The sequence below is a fragment of the Vipera berus genome (genome assembly GCF_964194415.1).
Source record: "Vipera berus genome assembly, chromosome: 4".
NCBI classification, from domain to species: Eukaryota; Metazoa; Chordata; class Lepidosauria; order Squamata; family Viperidae; genus Vipera; species Vipera berus.
The window spans coordinates 67,810,143-67,824,292 of NC_138206.1; the positions used below are offsets into that span (position 1 = coordinate 67,810,143).

General features: G+C 37.5%; 1 protein-coding gene across 1 annotated transcript in view; it reads right to left on the minus strand.

The window, feature by feature from the left end:
* Positions 1-291: 291 nt before the first annotated feature.
* PHEX (phosphate regulating endopeptidase X-linked) overlaps positions 292-14,150 on the minus strand; it is a 108,319-nt gene continuing 94,460 nt past the window's right edge. The window contains exons 17-22 of the mRNA XM_081327745.1: positions 5,708-5,775; positions 5,247-5,377; positions 3,417-3,482; positions 3,181-3,285; positions 2,541-2,617; positions 292-770 (exon numbers count right to left, since the gene is read on the minus strand). Coding sequence (XP_081183871.1) covers positions 668-770; positions 2,541-2,617; positions 3,181-3,285; positions 3,417-3,482; positions 5,247-5,377; positions 5,708-5,775 — 550 coding nt within the window. The 3' untranslated portion in view covers positions 292-667. The remainder of the gene's footprint in view (positions 771-2,540; positions 2,618-3,180; positions 3,286-3,416; positions 3,483-5,246; positions 5,378-5,707; positions 5,776-14,150) is intronic.

A 14,150-nucleotide genomic window follows, 5' to 3' on the forward strand; every position in this document is an offset into this window, starting at 1 on the left:
TTTGTGATACAATTTTTTCCATTTGCAATTGTAACTGAAACATAGATTGTGAGTTTGTGTGCATCATAGGTAGAAGAAAACATACACGTCTGAAGCTGATTCTGAACCCAGTGGGCCTCCTTTGTTTATTCCACCATGTAGCTCAGAGTAGCAATGGAAAGAGAATAGATTAAATGGCCTTATTCTTAAAGTTATGGTCCCAAATATCTCTCTGATCAACGTTTCAAGAAGGCAGATGAAAGATGCATGTGATTGCTGAAAATCAGAAGATTTTACTGAACATCTGGGTTTATATAATTGGAGGTATAGTTCGACTAATTTCAAATGTCAGCATAACCGCTATAAAAATATATATAAATGTACCATTATAATCGTATAATGTTGATGTAGCTTTGCTTCATAGTAATGAGAATACTATAGTACAAATTTATACATGTTATGAACTTTATAAAGGACACATTTCTTTAAAAAAGTTGCCTACATACTACATTTTGAATTATCCTGCGCTTGTGAACAAGCAATTCAATAATGGCAGCTGGTTGGGTCCCAGGATGGGAATGCTGCAAAGCAAAATAATATTGGTCTGCACTTGGTCAATGCAATTCTGAAGCAATAGTGGGCCAGTAAAAGGAAGGCATGATTTCTGTACAGGATTCCAGAGGAAGTGCTACCAAATTCGACAGGAATCTGCACCTCGATTCATTGTAGTATTTTCTGGACAGTTGAAAGCTTTCCGGAATTCCTCAAAATTACTCATAGCACCTATAACTCTAAAGTGGAAAAATAAAAGGTAAATTTGCAAATTAGTTTAATACTGTGTCTCATATTCTCAATATATATACTTGTAGTGATTTCAGGCCACAAGAAGCCTTCATTTTGATTTCCTGCAGAGAAACATATGCTAATTCAAGCTAGCCCTGCTACTGCATCATACCATTTCAGCTAACATATAAAATCTTTTAAAAGGCTCAGCATTTTAATGTACCTGGGTACATTAGGTGATGTTACTTGATAAGTTCTGAAGACAAGACGCCCAAGGACAAGACACAACCTTGTTGATGAAGATATACCATTAATCTGTATAATGTCATTCCACCTAGTCTCCTGCTTGTTTATTGCCTGCAGCAGCACATTAAACAGGGATCTCAACAGCAGCACCTGAAATTTTATCCTGATAGTTTTCTTTCCTGAACATAGTTGATATATTATTAATAATTCATGTACTTTAGATTTAACTTTACTTTTAATTGTTGAAGCAGGGTTTTTTTCATTAAAAGTGTCCATTTGATCCGGTATCATTCAAGCTTTTCAACATTATCTAAGCTCCCTATATTTTTTTAAAAAAAGAAAAATTGTGTCATAATTGCATTATTATTGTCCTTCACTGCCTAACTCATCCTATAGGGGGAAACTATGTTACTGGAAGATGTATTTTCTCATTCCAAATGGTTATCCATGCAAGGCGTTTTTAATCCTACTCTTTCAGAAGACAGGTATTTGGGCAACAAATCTTTTAAATACAGACAGCTAAAAGAGGATTCTTAGCACCTTTCTATAGATGTAATTACATTTCTAAGGATATATGAAATAGCTCCACAGTTAGGGATGAAGAAGAGAACTGTGTGAGTTGGGATTTAGGTTTGATATAAACCTGCTGGATGTTGAATACAGCACTCCTTTAAATATTGGCAGGAAATTGCACTAAAGAAATTGCAAAAGAAATTCCTGTTCTAGGAAAGGCTGATTATTTCAAAAAAAATAGTAATTTTAAATACTATTTCATTCATTATGATTGTATATAATAATGTGTTTTGATATAATTATTTAAGCTTCCTACAGTCTCCATGTGGTACTCAAAACATTAAAAAATAAAATGCAGCATTAAAATACAGCAGAACAAATAAAAAGCAGTGTAAAAACGTTCACCCCACAGAAAAAATGGAACAATTTGGGTAACGAAACTGTGTTGTTGGGCCACAATGCAAAAGCTTTTGCCGGATCCAGGATCCAGGTAGGCAAAAATTGCCTTCAGTTGTGCAAATGTTTGGGTGTGTGCATTTGCCAGAAAAAGAAAACAATCCTCTTACCCACATGTCTAGACCTGATTTAATGTGTTGACATGTGGGGTCAGTTGGCCCATACCCATGATTATAATGCTACACTTAGATTCAGAATACTAGAATAAATGTTAATAAATTAAAATCCACACAGCTAAATGTTACAGAGAAGAGAAACTACTACCTGGAAAGAAGAAAATCATTTCTCCCACCCCAATTTTATCTCCCTTCTACTAATCAGCTTCTTGGGGCTAGAAAAACAAATCTCTGGAAATGATGTTCAATAGAATATCAAGATGGAAAATAAAGCAAAGGGAGAGAAGTACATAATGTATGAGTTCTTGCAGAACAACAGAGTGGTTAAAAGAAATTGTCACATTTCTTAACTGATCAGAACAGCTGTTTATTTTAGTTCTATTATACCTGCCCGATTTACTGTATTACGGCAATTGCAAAAAAAAAAAAGGAAGCAAGTGAAAATACCTGAACTGAGGGGGACTGTGAACTCCAGTGTAGATTTGTTCTCTTGCAGCTTCTAGTTTAAACGAATTGCACCTCACCTAAGATAAATAGTTAGATAATTAGATAAAAGAACTAGTTAAATATTTCTGAACCTCTTTCATGATCCAGCTTGTAACCAATGACAGAAATAGTTGTCTGTAGCATATGTGAATTGGAGACAAATTATGCACAAAGCCATTCAACATTGTGCTATGAAAGGGAATTTGGACTGCCCTTGAAATTTCTTTCTCTTCAGCAACTAGAAAGCCGAAAAGGAATGAACCATCAGGTAGGAAGCAGCAGTGAAATGTGCTTTACATCTTTTTGGTATGGTATTGTGGAAAAAAGAATCTGAAGAGAGGCCTTGCAATTTGTTTCTTTTTGAAGGGAAGGGAAGGAGCCAGCCACTGGTAATAATCTACAGTTTATGAAAATGACATTCTTTTGGTAATCAAGCAGACTTGTCTGCTCAACATACCGTGAACAGAAAAATATGCATATGAATGAATGAACCTTTATTGTCAAAGTACAACCATGTATACACTGAGATTGGCTGAGCCTCCCTTCGTGCCCCCAAACCACCACAACTCAACTCCATTCTGAAATGTTATGTACTACTCACATGAGCATAACTCAGAAAGAAGAGCTGGTCATGAGTGAAGTCAATGCCTGGTAGTAGAGCTTCTTCCTCTCCTTGTCTCTTCTCTTTGACCCATTTCCTATAGGCCTGATGAGAGACATAATGAACACATTGAAGGCAGTGCAGGTTTCACCAGCCCTTTTTCCTGCAGTATCATATTGGGGCAGGTGGGGTGGACCATGTATTGGTCTGCACTTAGAAACAAAAGAGCTGCCTACCCCAAAAGCCTCTCGCAGCCCTCCGTTATCTGCAATGTTTTCTGCCAAAGTCCTTTTTCCTTTTATCTAGGAGTAAGAATATTGTAAATTAACATGGTTTCTCAACCCACATCAAATTTTTCCATATAACTGGGTAAAAAATAAAAGGGTATGACAAATACTTTAAGATTTACTCTCAGATTATTACTGGGGCATGGTATTATATGTATCCGGATATAGTTGTCACAGAATGGGTACCAGGGATCTTAATCAGTACAGTACATAATTTGTTCATGTAATGTAATCTAATGTCATATCAATGCATAACGGCAGGCAAAGTACTGGTAGTCCTTATTTAACAGTCACAATTGGGATCAGCAACTCTGTCGCTAGGTAGTAGTTGTTAAGTGAGACATCATGTGACTGCAAATTGCAATTCCACTGTCAGCTTCTTTATAGAACTCTACTTGTCAGAAGCCAGCTGTAGAGCAGGCAAATGGTGATAATTCAGCCAAAGGAATGTGATGGCCATCCTAAGTGCAAGGAACAGTTGTAAAGTTACTTTTTCAGTACCGTTGTAACTTTGAACACTTGCTAAACAGGACAGTCTTTAAACAAGGACTATCTGTAGGCAAAGCTGGAAAAAAATGTTTTTATATATGTATGAAGTTGCCTGCAGCATTACAGCTGTTGAAAAAGTGAAGAAATAAGCTGCCTTTTAAACCATTTTGGCTACTATGCAGCATTAGTGCTTAGGTTTTCCAAGGAATCCAGTCAGTGGATCCTATTGCTTCAAATTCCCTTTTTTCCCTTCTACTGGATGGATGGATGGGATGGATGGATGAGATAGAGCAGGGCTTTTCAACTGGTGGTACTTTAGCACCTGGCAGGTGGTACGTGACCCCTAGCCAAGTGTAGCAGGGGAGGGAATGAGCCAAAGCGGCACTGCACAGGCCTGGAAGAGATCAGCTGGAGCTGCAGGGCTCTGCAGAAGTGCCAGGATCTGTGCGTGCAGCTGCATGCTGGTTGGAGCTCCGGGTGCACTGAGAAGAGAAAAGGAGGAGGAGGGTGGAGAGAGGAGAAGCTATAAAAGGGGAAGGTTTTGGTGGGAGAGGGAGAGGAAAAAAACACACAGAGAGAGAGAGAATAGAAGAGGCTTTTGTTAGCAAAGTGATGAGGAGAGAGTGAGAGAGAGGGGCCTTTACAAGTGATGGAGGAGTGAGCAAGCGAGTGAGCAAGTGGCCTTTGGAAACAATGGCAACATGTGAGCAACGTGTGAGTGAGAGAGAGAGAGAGAGAGAGTGGGAGGCTTTGCAAGCGTGTGAGTGAGTGAAAGAGCAAGCAGGAGGCTTTGTGAGCAACATGTGAGTGATCAAAAGAGTTAGCAGGAGGCTTTGTGAGCAATGTCTGAGTAAAGCCAAAATTCCCCCCCCCTTTTTTAACTCATCAAATTTTTGACACCTTGCTAAGGACTGGTGATACTCAAATATTGTCATGTACTAAAAATGGTACAATCTGTGAAAAGATTGAAAAGCCCTGAGGTAGAGATTAGATATAAGCAGACAGTCAGACAGACAGGCAATCAAAAGTTCTAAAGAAATACAGCTTTAACTTTGTTATTTACAGGTATATAATAGTATAGGTGTGTAACGAATAATTAAGCGAGCATCAGTGGTTTCCCATCACTTCAACTCTTTCTTCCCTCTCTGCTTTGAAATTAAAGGAAAAAGTGAGGAAAAGCATTTACAAAAAAGGCAAACATCAAAATGCCATGATGATATATTACTACTGATTGTTCCAGACTTAGTTTGATCGGTCCAAATCAGTTTAAGCCAAACATCCTAAACTTACATTCAACCCTGCTTTCTTCCAGTAATAGCTGTTGTACTGATTGACCATGCATTTTGTTTTCTCTTTGAATTTTTCTTCTGACTGCAAGGACCACCATGGATTCAAATTTCCATTCTTGTCATATTTGCGACCTGCATTTTCATTTTCAAGAGAGAAAAAATGCAAAGCATAGCATAGATAAAATACAGATTTCTTAAAACTTAACCCAGAAACATTTCCTTTAAAAGAATCACTTCACTGTTTATGTTAACCTTAAAACATACATAAATAGAAACAAGAATTTAATGCATGATTAACTATTTTCACTCAAAAGACCAGAAACACTACATCTCCATATTGCTTTGGAAAGTATGTGAGGTTTGCATTTAGAGTTCATCATTTTTATTCCTACAGAAGTTAGGAGAGGTCTCCAAAATTAGTCTTCCTTTTTTAACCAGATTTTAAGAATCTAAATAACTTACCATTGTTATCAAATCCATGAGTAAATTCATGCCCAACAATAACTCCTATAGCACCATAGCTTAATGACCTGAAAAAGAAAAGAATTTTGAGATCCAGTAGAATTTCCATTCAATTTTATGTAAACTGGAAGAAAGTATATTTAAAGATATCATTGAAGAAAAATCACTATTATTTGATAAACATTAGCAGAAATTAAAAAAATTCTTAGTTTGTAAAAAGCAAGTGGAAATGAGCTAATATACACAAAAAAGTACATTTAACTTCTTTGACTACATTAAATATAGTGCCATCTCAAATATAATTCTCTATGAAAAACTTAATGGCATATGATGAATGCAGTTTTAATCACATTGGATGTTTTTATATTAATGGACAAATCACAGTTCAGTGTTACATTTCTATCAACCCTTTTCAAGGCTGCTCACAATTAACCTTTTGGAATCAATTACTAGCACTGCAGTACCAAGTAGATAAACTTTGTATTTGTCACAGCAGAGTGAAGACCTTCTCTTAACAACTGTAATTTCCAAACATATGCAAAAAAATCTCAAGCTAATTAAATTGTCAAAAGAATACTGAATATCTTTTTTTCATATAAGCCAAATATGGCTCATAGGTTGTCTTAAATCAAATTTGATGGAGAGAGGTCTAAAGTATAAATAGCCAAATGTATTAGAATGGAGTATGCTTGCAGTAATACCAAATTGCTGGTGCTTATTATTTATGTCCTTATTGGGAGATATTTATTTGTAATGATGTAAGGGTAAAATTATTTGATGTCATAAGAATATAAAAGCTTTTTTGTAATCTTACAGTTTAAAACAGTGGTGGGATTCAGCCAGTTCACATGACTTCAGCAGAACCGGTAGCTAATTTTTTGTTGCCCGGGCCCAGAATGGAATTTTGGAAACCGCATCCACACAGAGAACCAATCCTACCACTGGTTTAAAACCACAAAATGGAAGAAAAAGGAAGGGAAAGGGAAGATGTGCAAGTTTAGTTAAATACCAGACTAAAGAGATAAGTTTCTAAAATATACTAGTGAAAGGAAACCCATGGTTCTCATGTTTTTAAGAACTGAAATAGCAAGAAGGAATAAAAGAATATGGAAGTAGTCCTGGAATAAAAGCATAACTTTTAGTTTTTGAAGGGTCAACTTTTCAATGAGAAAAGTGAAACTTGACTACTTCCAGAAGGCACAGTTTTCATCCTACTTTATTCTCAGAAATCACTTGAAAGCTAACATTTGAAGGTTTTCACCTGAGCTGAATTCAAAATGGTGAAGACAGACAGGAAATCATATTCCAATCAATTATTCCTGTATCCAACCAATAACAGAATTTTAAAAGTGGGTATCAAAGAATATTCTGCCCCTGAGCTGTCACATCTGGAGTAACAAAAACCCCATTTCTCCTTCAATGTGTACACAAACATATATTCAATTATATTGTCATATATGTTGTATGAAGAAAAGAAAAGAAAAGGAAAGGAAAGGAAAGGAAAGGAAAGGAAAGGAAAGGAAAGGAAAGGAAAGGAAAGAAAGAAAAAAGAAAGAAAGAAAGAAAGAAAGAAAGAAAGAAAGAAAGAAAGAAAGAAAGAAAGAAAGAAAGAAAGAAAGAAAGAAAGAAAGAGGGAGGGAGGGAGGGAGGGAAGGAAGGAAGGAAGGAAGGAAGGAAGGAAGGAAGGAAGGAAGGAAGGAAGGAAGGAAGGAAGGAAGGAAGGAAGGAAGGAAGGAAGGAAACATTATTGTTGGGAAATAAGGCCATTTTTTCTGTTTATATTAAAACACTTCTGTTGAAGTGTACCCAAAGGATAATATGATGGCATTTTTACAGCCAGACACTTTTCACAGTAACTTTAACAATGGCTGAATGTTGCAGTATGAGTCATTATAAACCCATGGCAGGCAAAGATGGCTCCCTGAGGACAGAGGCTAGGAGTTGAATGATATAAAATATAGATACAAGTTACATATATAATCCAGGAAATTCAGATTTACTATTTTTAAGAGAGATTGTGAACTTGATGTTGGCAAAGTTCTGGAAATGGAATTGAATTTTTGGAATTTGCATTGGATTATGCTGCTATTTCATTTTATGTTGTTTCGTATTTTATTCCTTGAGGACATTGAGCAGCTAAAAATTTTTCTTTAAAAGTCTACATAAAATGTAGTTTGTCCCCTCTGCTAGTGAATGAAACATGAGGAAGTCACTATTGTTGCACACTAAACCAAGAAACAAGTGTATTGCATTTCCAAGCTCTTAGAAAATCTCACTCCTTTTAAAAATAATTATTAATAAAATAAACAAAATATAGCAGTAATTGTATGTTTGTGTGTACATGTATTAAAACTTCCAAAAATGCAAATCCATATATTATTATTATTATTATTATTATTATTATTATTATTATTATTATTATTATTATTATTATTATTATTATTATTATTAAAATTTATATGCCGCCCTTCTCCCTAAGGAATCAGGGCGGCTCACAACAATAAAAAATTAAAAAAATAGAATACAAAGATTAAAAAAGAATTAAACAATAAATAAAGAAATAAAGGACAATTTAAGCCGATAAAAACCAAATTTAAAAACCATGATCAGTCCAGGCCTGCTTGTTGGAACAACCATGTCTTCAGGTTACAGTGGAAGGATCGAAGGTCAGGGGCCATCCGCAGCTCCGGAGGCAACTCATTCCAGAGGATCGGCGTGCCCACAGAGAAGGCTCTCACCCTGGGGGTCACCAGCTGGCATTGCCTGGCCGACGGAACCCTGAGGAGGCCAACTCTGTGGGAGCGAACCGGGCAATGGGAGGTTGACATTGGCAGCAGGTGATCTCGCAAGTATCCTGGGCCTAAGCCATGTAGGGCTTTAAAGGTAATTACCAGCACCTTGAATCGTACCCAGAGGGCAACCGGAAGCCAATGCAGCTCGCGCAGGAGTGGTGTAACATGGGAGCATCGAGATACTCCCATAAACACCCACGTGGCTGCATTTTGCACCAGTTGAAGCCTCCGGGTGCACCTCAAGGGCAGCCCCATGTAGAGAGCATTGCAGTAATCCAGGCGAGAAATGACAAGGGCATGGGTGACCGTGCATAGGGCATATTAACATACAAATAGATGTTTTTAAAATATGATTAAATCTAGGTTATAATGAAATCAATTTATTATAGACATAAGGCTAGATTCAGTGAAATGTACAATAGTCAAACTGTTGTATACCTCTATATATATAACAGAAAAGCAAAGTAATATAAAATGTGTGTATGTAGGTATAGATTGATTGCTAGATTGATGAGAGAGAGAGAGAGAGTGCTAAAAATATAGAGAGAGCCATCCTGATATAGTGGTATGAAGAATGGCTGCAGGACTTGGGTTTCACTAACCTAAAGAAAAGAAGAAATAGGGATGACATGGTAGCAGTATTCCAGTATTGAGAGGCTGCCACAAAGAAGAGGGGGTCAAATTATTCACCAAAGCATCAGAGGGCAGGACAAGAAACAATGGTTGGAAAATGACCAAAGAGAGAAGCAACCTGGAATTAAGGAGAAACTTCCTGACAGTGAGGAAGTTAATTAACCAGTAGAACAGCTTGCCTCCAGAAATCGTGGGCACTCCATCACTCGAGGTTTTTAAGAAGAGGCTAGATTCTCCTGCTTGAGCGGGGGGCTGGACTAGAAGACCTCCAAGGTCCCTTCCAGCTCTATTCTATTCTAGCATCAAGCTAGACACTGGAAGACTGTGGTTCTAATCCCACAAGCTGGATAACCTTAGGCTATCACCTTCTCTCAGCCCCAGAAAAGAGGAATGGCAAACCACTTTTGAAAAACCTTGACAAGAAAACAGCAGGACTTGTCCAGGCAGTATTCAAAAATCAGACAGGACTAAACAGAATTATAATGTAATGTAATGTAATGTAATGTAATGTAATGTAATGTAATGTAATGTAATGTAATGTAATGTAATGTAATGTAATGTAATGTAATATAATATAATATAATATAATATAATATAATATAATATAATATAATATAATATAATATAATATAATATAATATAATATAATATAATATAATATAATATAATATAAATCTAATCTAATAATAATATAATCTAATAATCTAATCTAATCTAATAATCTAATCTAATCTAATCTAATCTAAATATAATATAATATAATATAATATAATATAATATAATATAATATAATATAATATAATATAATATAATATAATATAATAATATAATATAATATAATATAATAATATAATATAATATAATATAATATAATATAATAAATATAATAATATAATATAATATAATATAATATAATATAATATAATATAATATAATATAATATAATATAATATAATATAATATAATATAATATAATATAATATAATATAATATAATATAATATAATATAATATAATATAATATAATATAATAGTTTGGAGAACTGGTTATGATAAATCTGTGTTTTCTGGAACACATCTGGTTTTCGTTCAACTTTCTTCCAGGCAGGGAAAAAGAAAACCCTTCCCAAAAGTCTAAGAGAGGAGCAACGGAAACCAAATTGAGACACAGTGCCTTCAATCACATCAGCTGCCCCCCCCCGCCTTTTCCCTTTCATTCCCTTCCCAAGCCAAACGGCCATGTTATGGAGGATGGGCCTTACCCAGTCCCCCTCCGCCATTTCAGAGCTAGGGGGAGTGACGGAGAAAGGCTTTTCCATTGCTGCGCAACAGCTGTGTCTGCTGCTGGAGGGGCTTTCTTTGGTCCCCACTGCCTCCTCGTCCACCAACTCTCCTGTGGCTTGCACCATGACTGGGGGGGCGCAAGCCTCCCCTGCTGCCTCCTTCTGCCAGCCCTGGTATCCCTCCACCAGCCCTCCATCGCTGCCACCACACTTTCTTTCTACAATAAGCTCTGGGAAAACTACGCCAGCTGGAGCTGGGCAGGGAAGGCCAGGCTCCCCTTCCTCAATGGTTCTACAAAGCTCTTGAGAAGTGGATCCACTTCCTGCAGGGCTGGCCCAATCCGCTCCTCAAGGGCTTTGCAGAATCATTGGGGAAGGGGAACCTGGCCTTCCTTGCCCAGCTCCAGCTGGTGTAGTTTTCCTGGAGATTACCATAGCGTTCTTCTGTACAAAATGTCCTTCCTTTCCTCCCTTCTATTGGGAGGAAAGCAGCAGGAAATAGGGCTGCCATTTCCAGAACAGATAAGGGAGATGTGGGCCCATGCAGGGCAGCAAGAAAGTATGGACCAGCGATCACTGCACAGAAAAAGGAAACAAGGAAAGAAGACTTAAGGACACCCGGGGAGGCAAAGGAAGTTACTGTAAACTGTCTTTCTCCTTTTCTCCCTTTCTCCCTTTCTCGGCTGGGATGGAGGCAGCCCACATGGGCTGCTGCTTTGTGCAAGTGGGTGTGACCTTGGTGACCAAGGCTCCTCAGGGCTGCTTGAGATGTTTTGTTCCTAGATGGTGGTGGGTGAAACCGACCACCCTGCAGCAGTTTTCCACCTCTGCCTCTTCCTCAGGCGGCTTACTCCACCACCACCCCTCCTTTACTTTTAGCATTTAGGGAAGCCTGTGCCTTCACATATTCTTAAGTTGCTCTTCAGGCTGAGAACCAGTTGTTAAATTATTTGAATCCCACCACTGAATGTATGCATATATATATTATAAAAAGTATATCCAATTTTAATTAATCGTGTGATGTGTTCTACAGATGGTGGTACAAAACTGAGTGACTTGGAAAGATACTTTTGAGTCCTTGTCTAACAGATGTAATATTAAATAGAATGAAAGGAGCACTACAGTAACAAATGGCTTAGAGTTTGTTGAGCCATTACCACATGGACAAAACTGGAAAGACATGTTTAAAACATCCAAAAAGAAGTGCTGTGGGTAACACATCCAGCCTAGGTAAAGTGAAATCTAGATTATATGGAAACATATTATCCCATCTTCTAAATTTATATTTTTAAATACAAAGTCATTTTAAAAACGGAAACCTCTGAAAGGGATGGACCAAAAACTGGCCAGTTTTCAAATGACAGATGAATATAACTATCCTGGTTGGGAGGGGGGAAATCTATTAAAAAATCAAAACAAGGAGCCAATCAGAAAAGCCTGGAATGAACTCCGGGGTTTCCCATTGCAATCTGGGACAATTCAACACAAGTATCTAAATATTGAGTCATGGTGCCTCAGTGGTTGGAATGCAGTACTGCAGGCTGACTCTGCCAACAGCCAGGAGTTCGATCCTGACCAGCTCATGGTTGACTCAGCCCTACATCCTTCTGAGGTCGGTAAAATGAGGAGCCAGATTGTTGAGGGCAATATGCTGACTCTGTAAACTGCTTAGGGAGGACTGTAAAGCACTGTGAAACAATATATAAGTCTATTGCTATTCTTCTGCTCAGAAATACTGGGAATGCATATTCACATCCATGCTTGTCTGCTTTCCTACTACATGCAATGCCTCTCAGCCCATGGATGGTTTTAAATGAGAGTTATACATCTGTTCAGCAGACTGATTTCACTTGCTGTTGGAGTAATCTGCATTCCCAATGACTTGTCATGCAGAAGAATTCACTGAGAAGGAAAGAACTCTGATAAATGCCAAGGATGATCTCTTCTTCATTGAAATTATGTTTCCTGCTCAACTCACCACCCACAGGACCAAAATGGAGAGAGAGAGGAAAGGTCATATCTTTTCTCCACTAACTCTGTAGTCCAACACAAAATCACAACACCTCATGTTTAGTTTGAATTTACTATAACAAGAACACCCCATCAATGTCACTGCAGATTTTCAAAGATTTTCATGTGATTTAACAATCCATAACATGGTAATTGCCCTCTAAGTCATATTCAAAACTTACAGTATATTTGAATTTCTATCTTAGCCTTTTATTTTATTCTATCCTCCACAAAAGCTCAATTGTATGTCATAAAATAGTTCTTATCGATTTTATTTTTATCACTGCTAAATTCCATTACAAGCCTGAGGTTAAAATTATACATTTCAAAAAATGGAAGCATCCCATTCTATGTCAAGTGTATTATTTTATATTGTACCAAAGAAAGAAGTGGCATCAGATACAGAATACAGTGTTAAGAGTAAGGCTGTTCACCTTTTTGATAACATCAAGGAGTGTGTCTGGAATACAAAAAGGAGTGAAATCTCTATACATATTTCCCCAGGAACTGAGCAATAGTGGAACAATAGCACAACATTCCCAGTATAATTTATTTATGTAAACTTTAGCAATGAAATTTTTAACAATGTATGTGCAAATATAGGATAATAAGATATTGACAAACACTTGTCAGCTGAAAAATGACTATCGTCTACTTTCTTGGTTAAAAAAAGGTCAGTCTGCTTGGGAGGGATAACTGTTAGAGAAAAACTAACTGAAAACAGAGAAAATTAGTTTTTATTTTTTTTAAAAAAAATGCAGCATGGGTGAAAAAGAATTGATAGCAGAATGAGACAGAAATCCAGGGGAAGATCAGAGAAAAAAGGAATGTTAGTGAAAAGAAGAAATAACTTACCAATAAAGGAGAATATTTGTAGTTGAGAATTGAAATGAGGAGTCTTTGGTGCTCTCTAATTTGGGTAATGAAACATCTGCAAGAAAACAACTAAGCTCAGAGAGCACCAAGGACTGCTCAGAAATAACTTAGGAATTGACATAATTAAAGGCTTAGGAGATAGTGGCTGAATTTTACACACTAGTTCAGTAGTTCTGAGCTAATATAGCGGTAAGAGCATGTACACAGGTTTTTGGTTCTCCATTGGTTATGGGTGCAAACAGCCAGAACATTTTCCAGTATCAATAGTTTTCTTGTTGATGATGCTTGGCCCTGAAAATAGTGGAATAAGCCTGCAGCAGTGGAACAATCTCAAATATAGTTTGATATGATTAGAGATGGGATCAATCAATCAATCAGTAATAAAATGCTGTGTCTTCCGAAGCTGCTAGCTGAGGGGTGTCAAACTCAATTTCATTGAGGGCCGCATCAGCATTGCGGCTGCCCTCAGGGGGCCGGATAGGTATGGCCAGGGTGGGTGTGGCCTACTGGGTGGGCGTGGCTAGAGTGCGTATGGCCTACTGGGTGGGCATGGCCAGCTCTACATCGTTCACATCAAGGGTGCCTATAGGGGCCTGGGCAGGAGTGGGACAGATCTGAGGGTCTCTGGCAGAAGGAGGGTCTCTGGGTCAGGGCCAAAGCAGTGGGGGCCATTCCGTTACTGTTTCCAGGATGGCTTCACAGGCCACATGAAACCACTTCGTGGGCCGGATCTGGCCCCCGGGCCTTGTGTTTGACATGTCTGTGCTAGCTGCTGGAAAATAAAACATTTAACACAGTATCTATCATGAAAAGAACAAAATCTTCCACAAAATGTCATCAAAGATATATA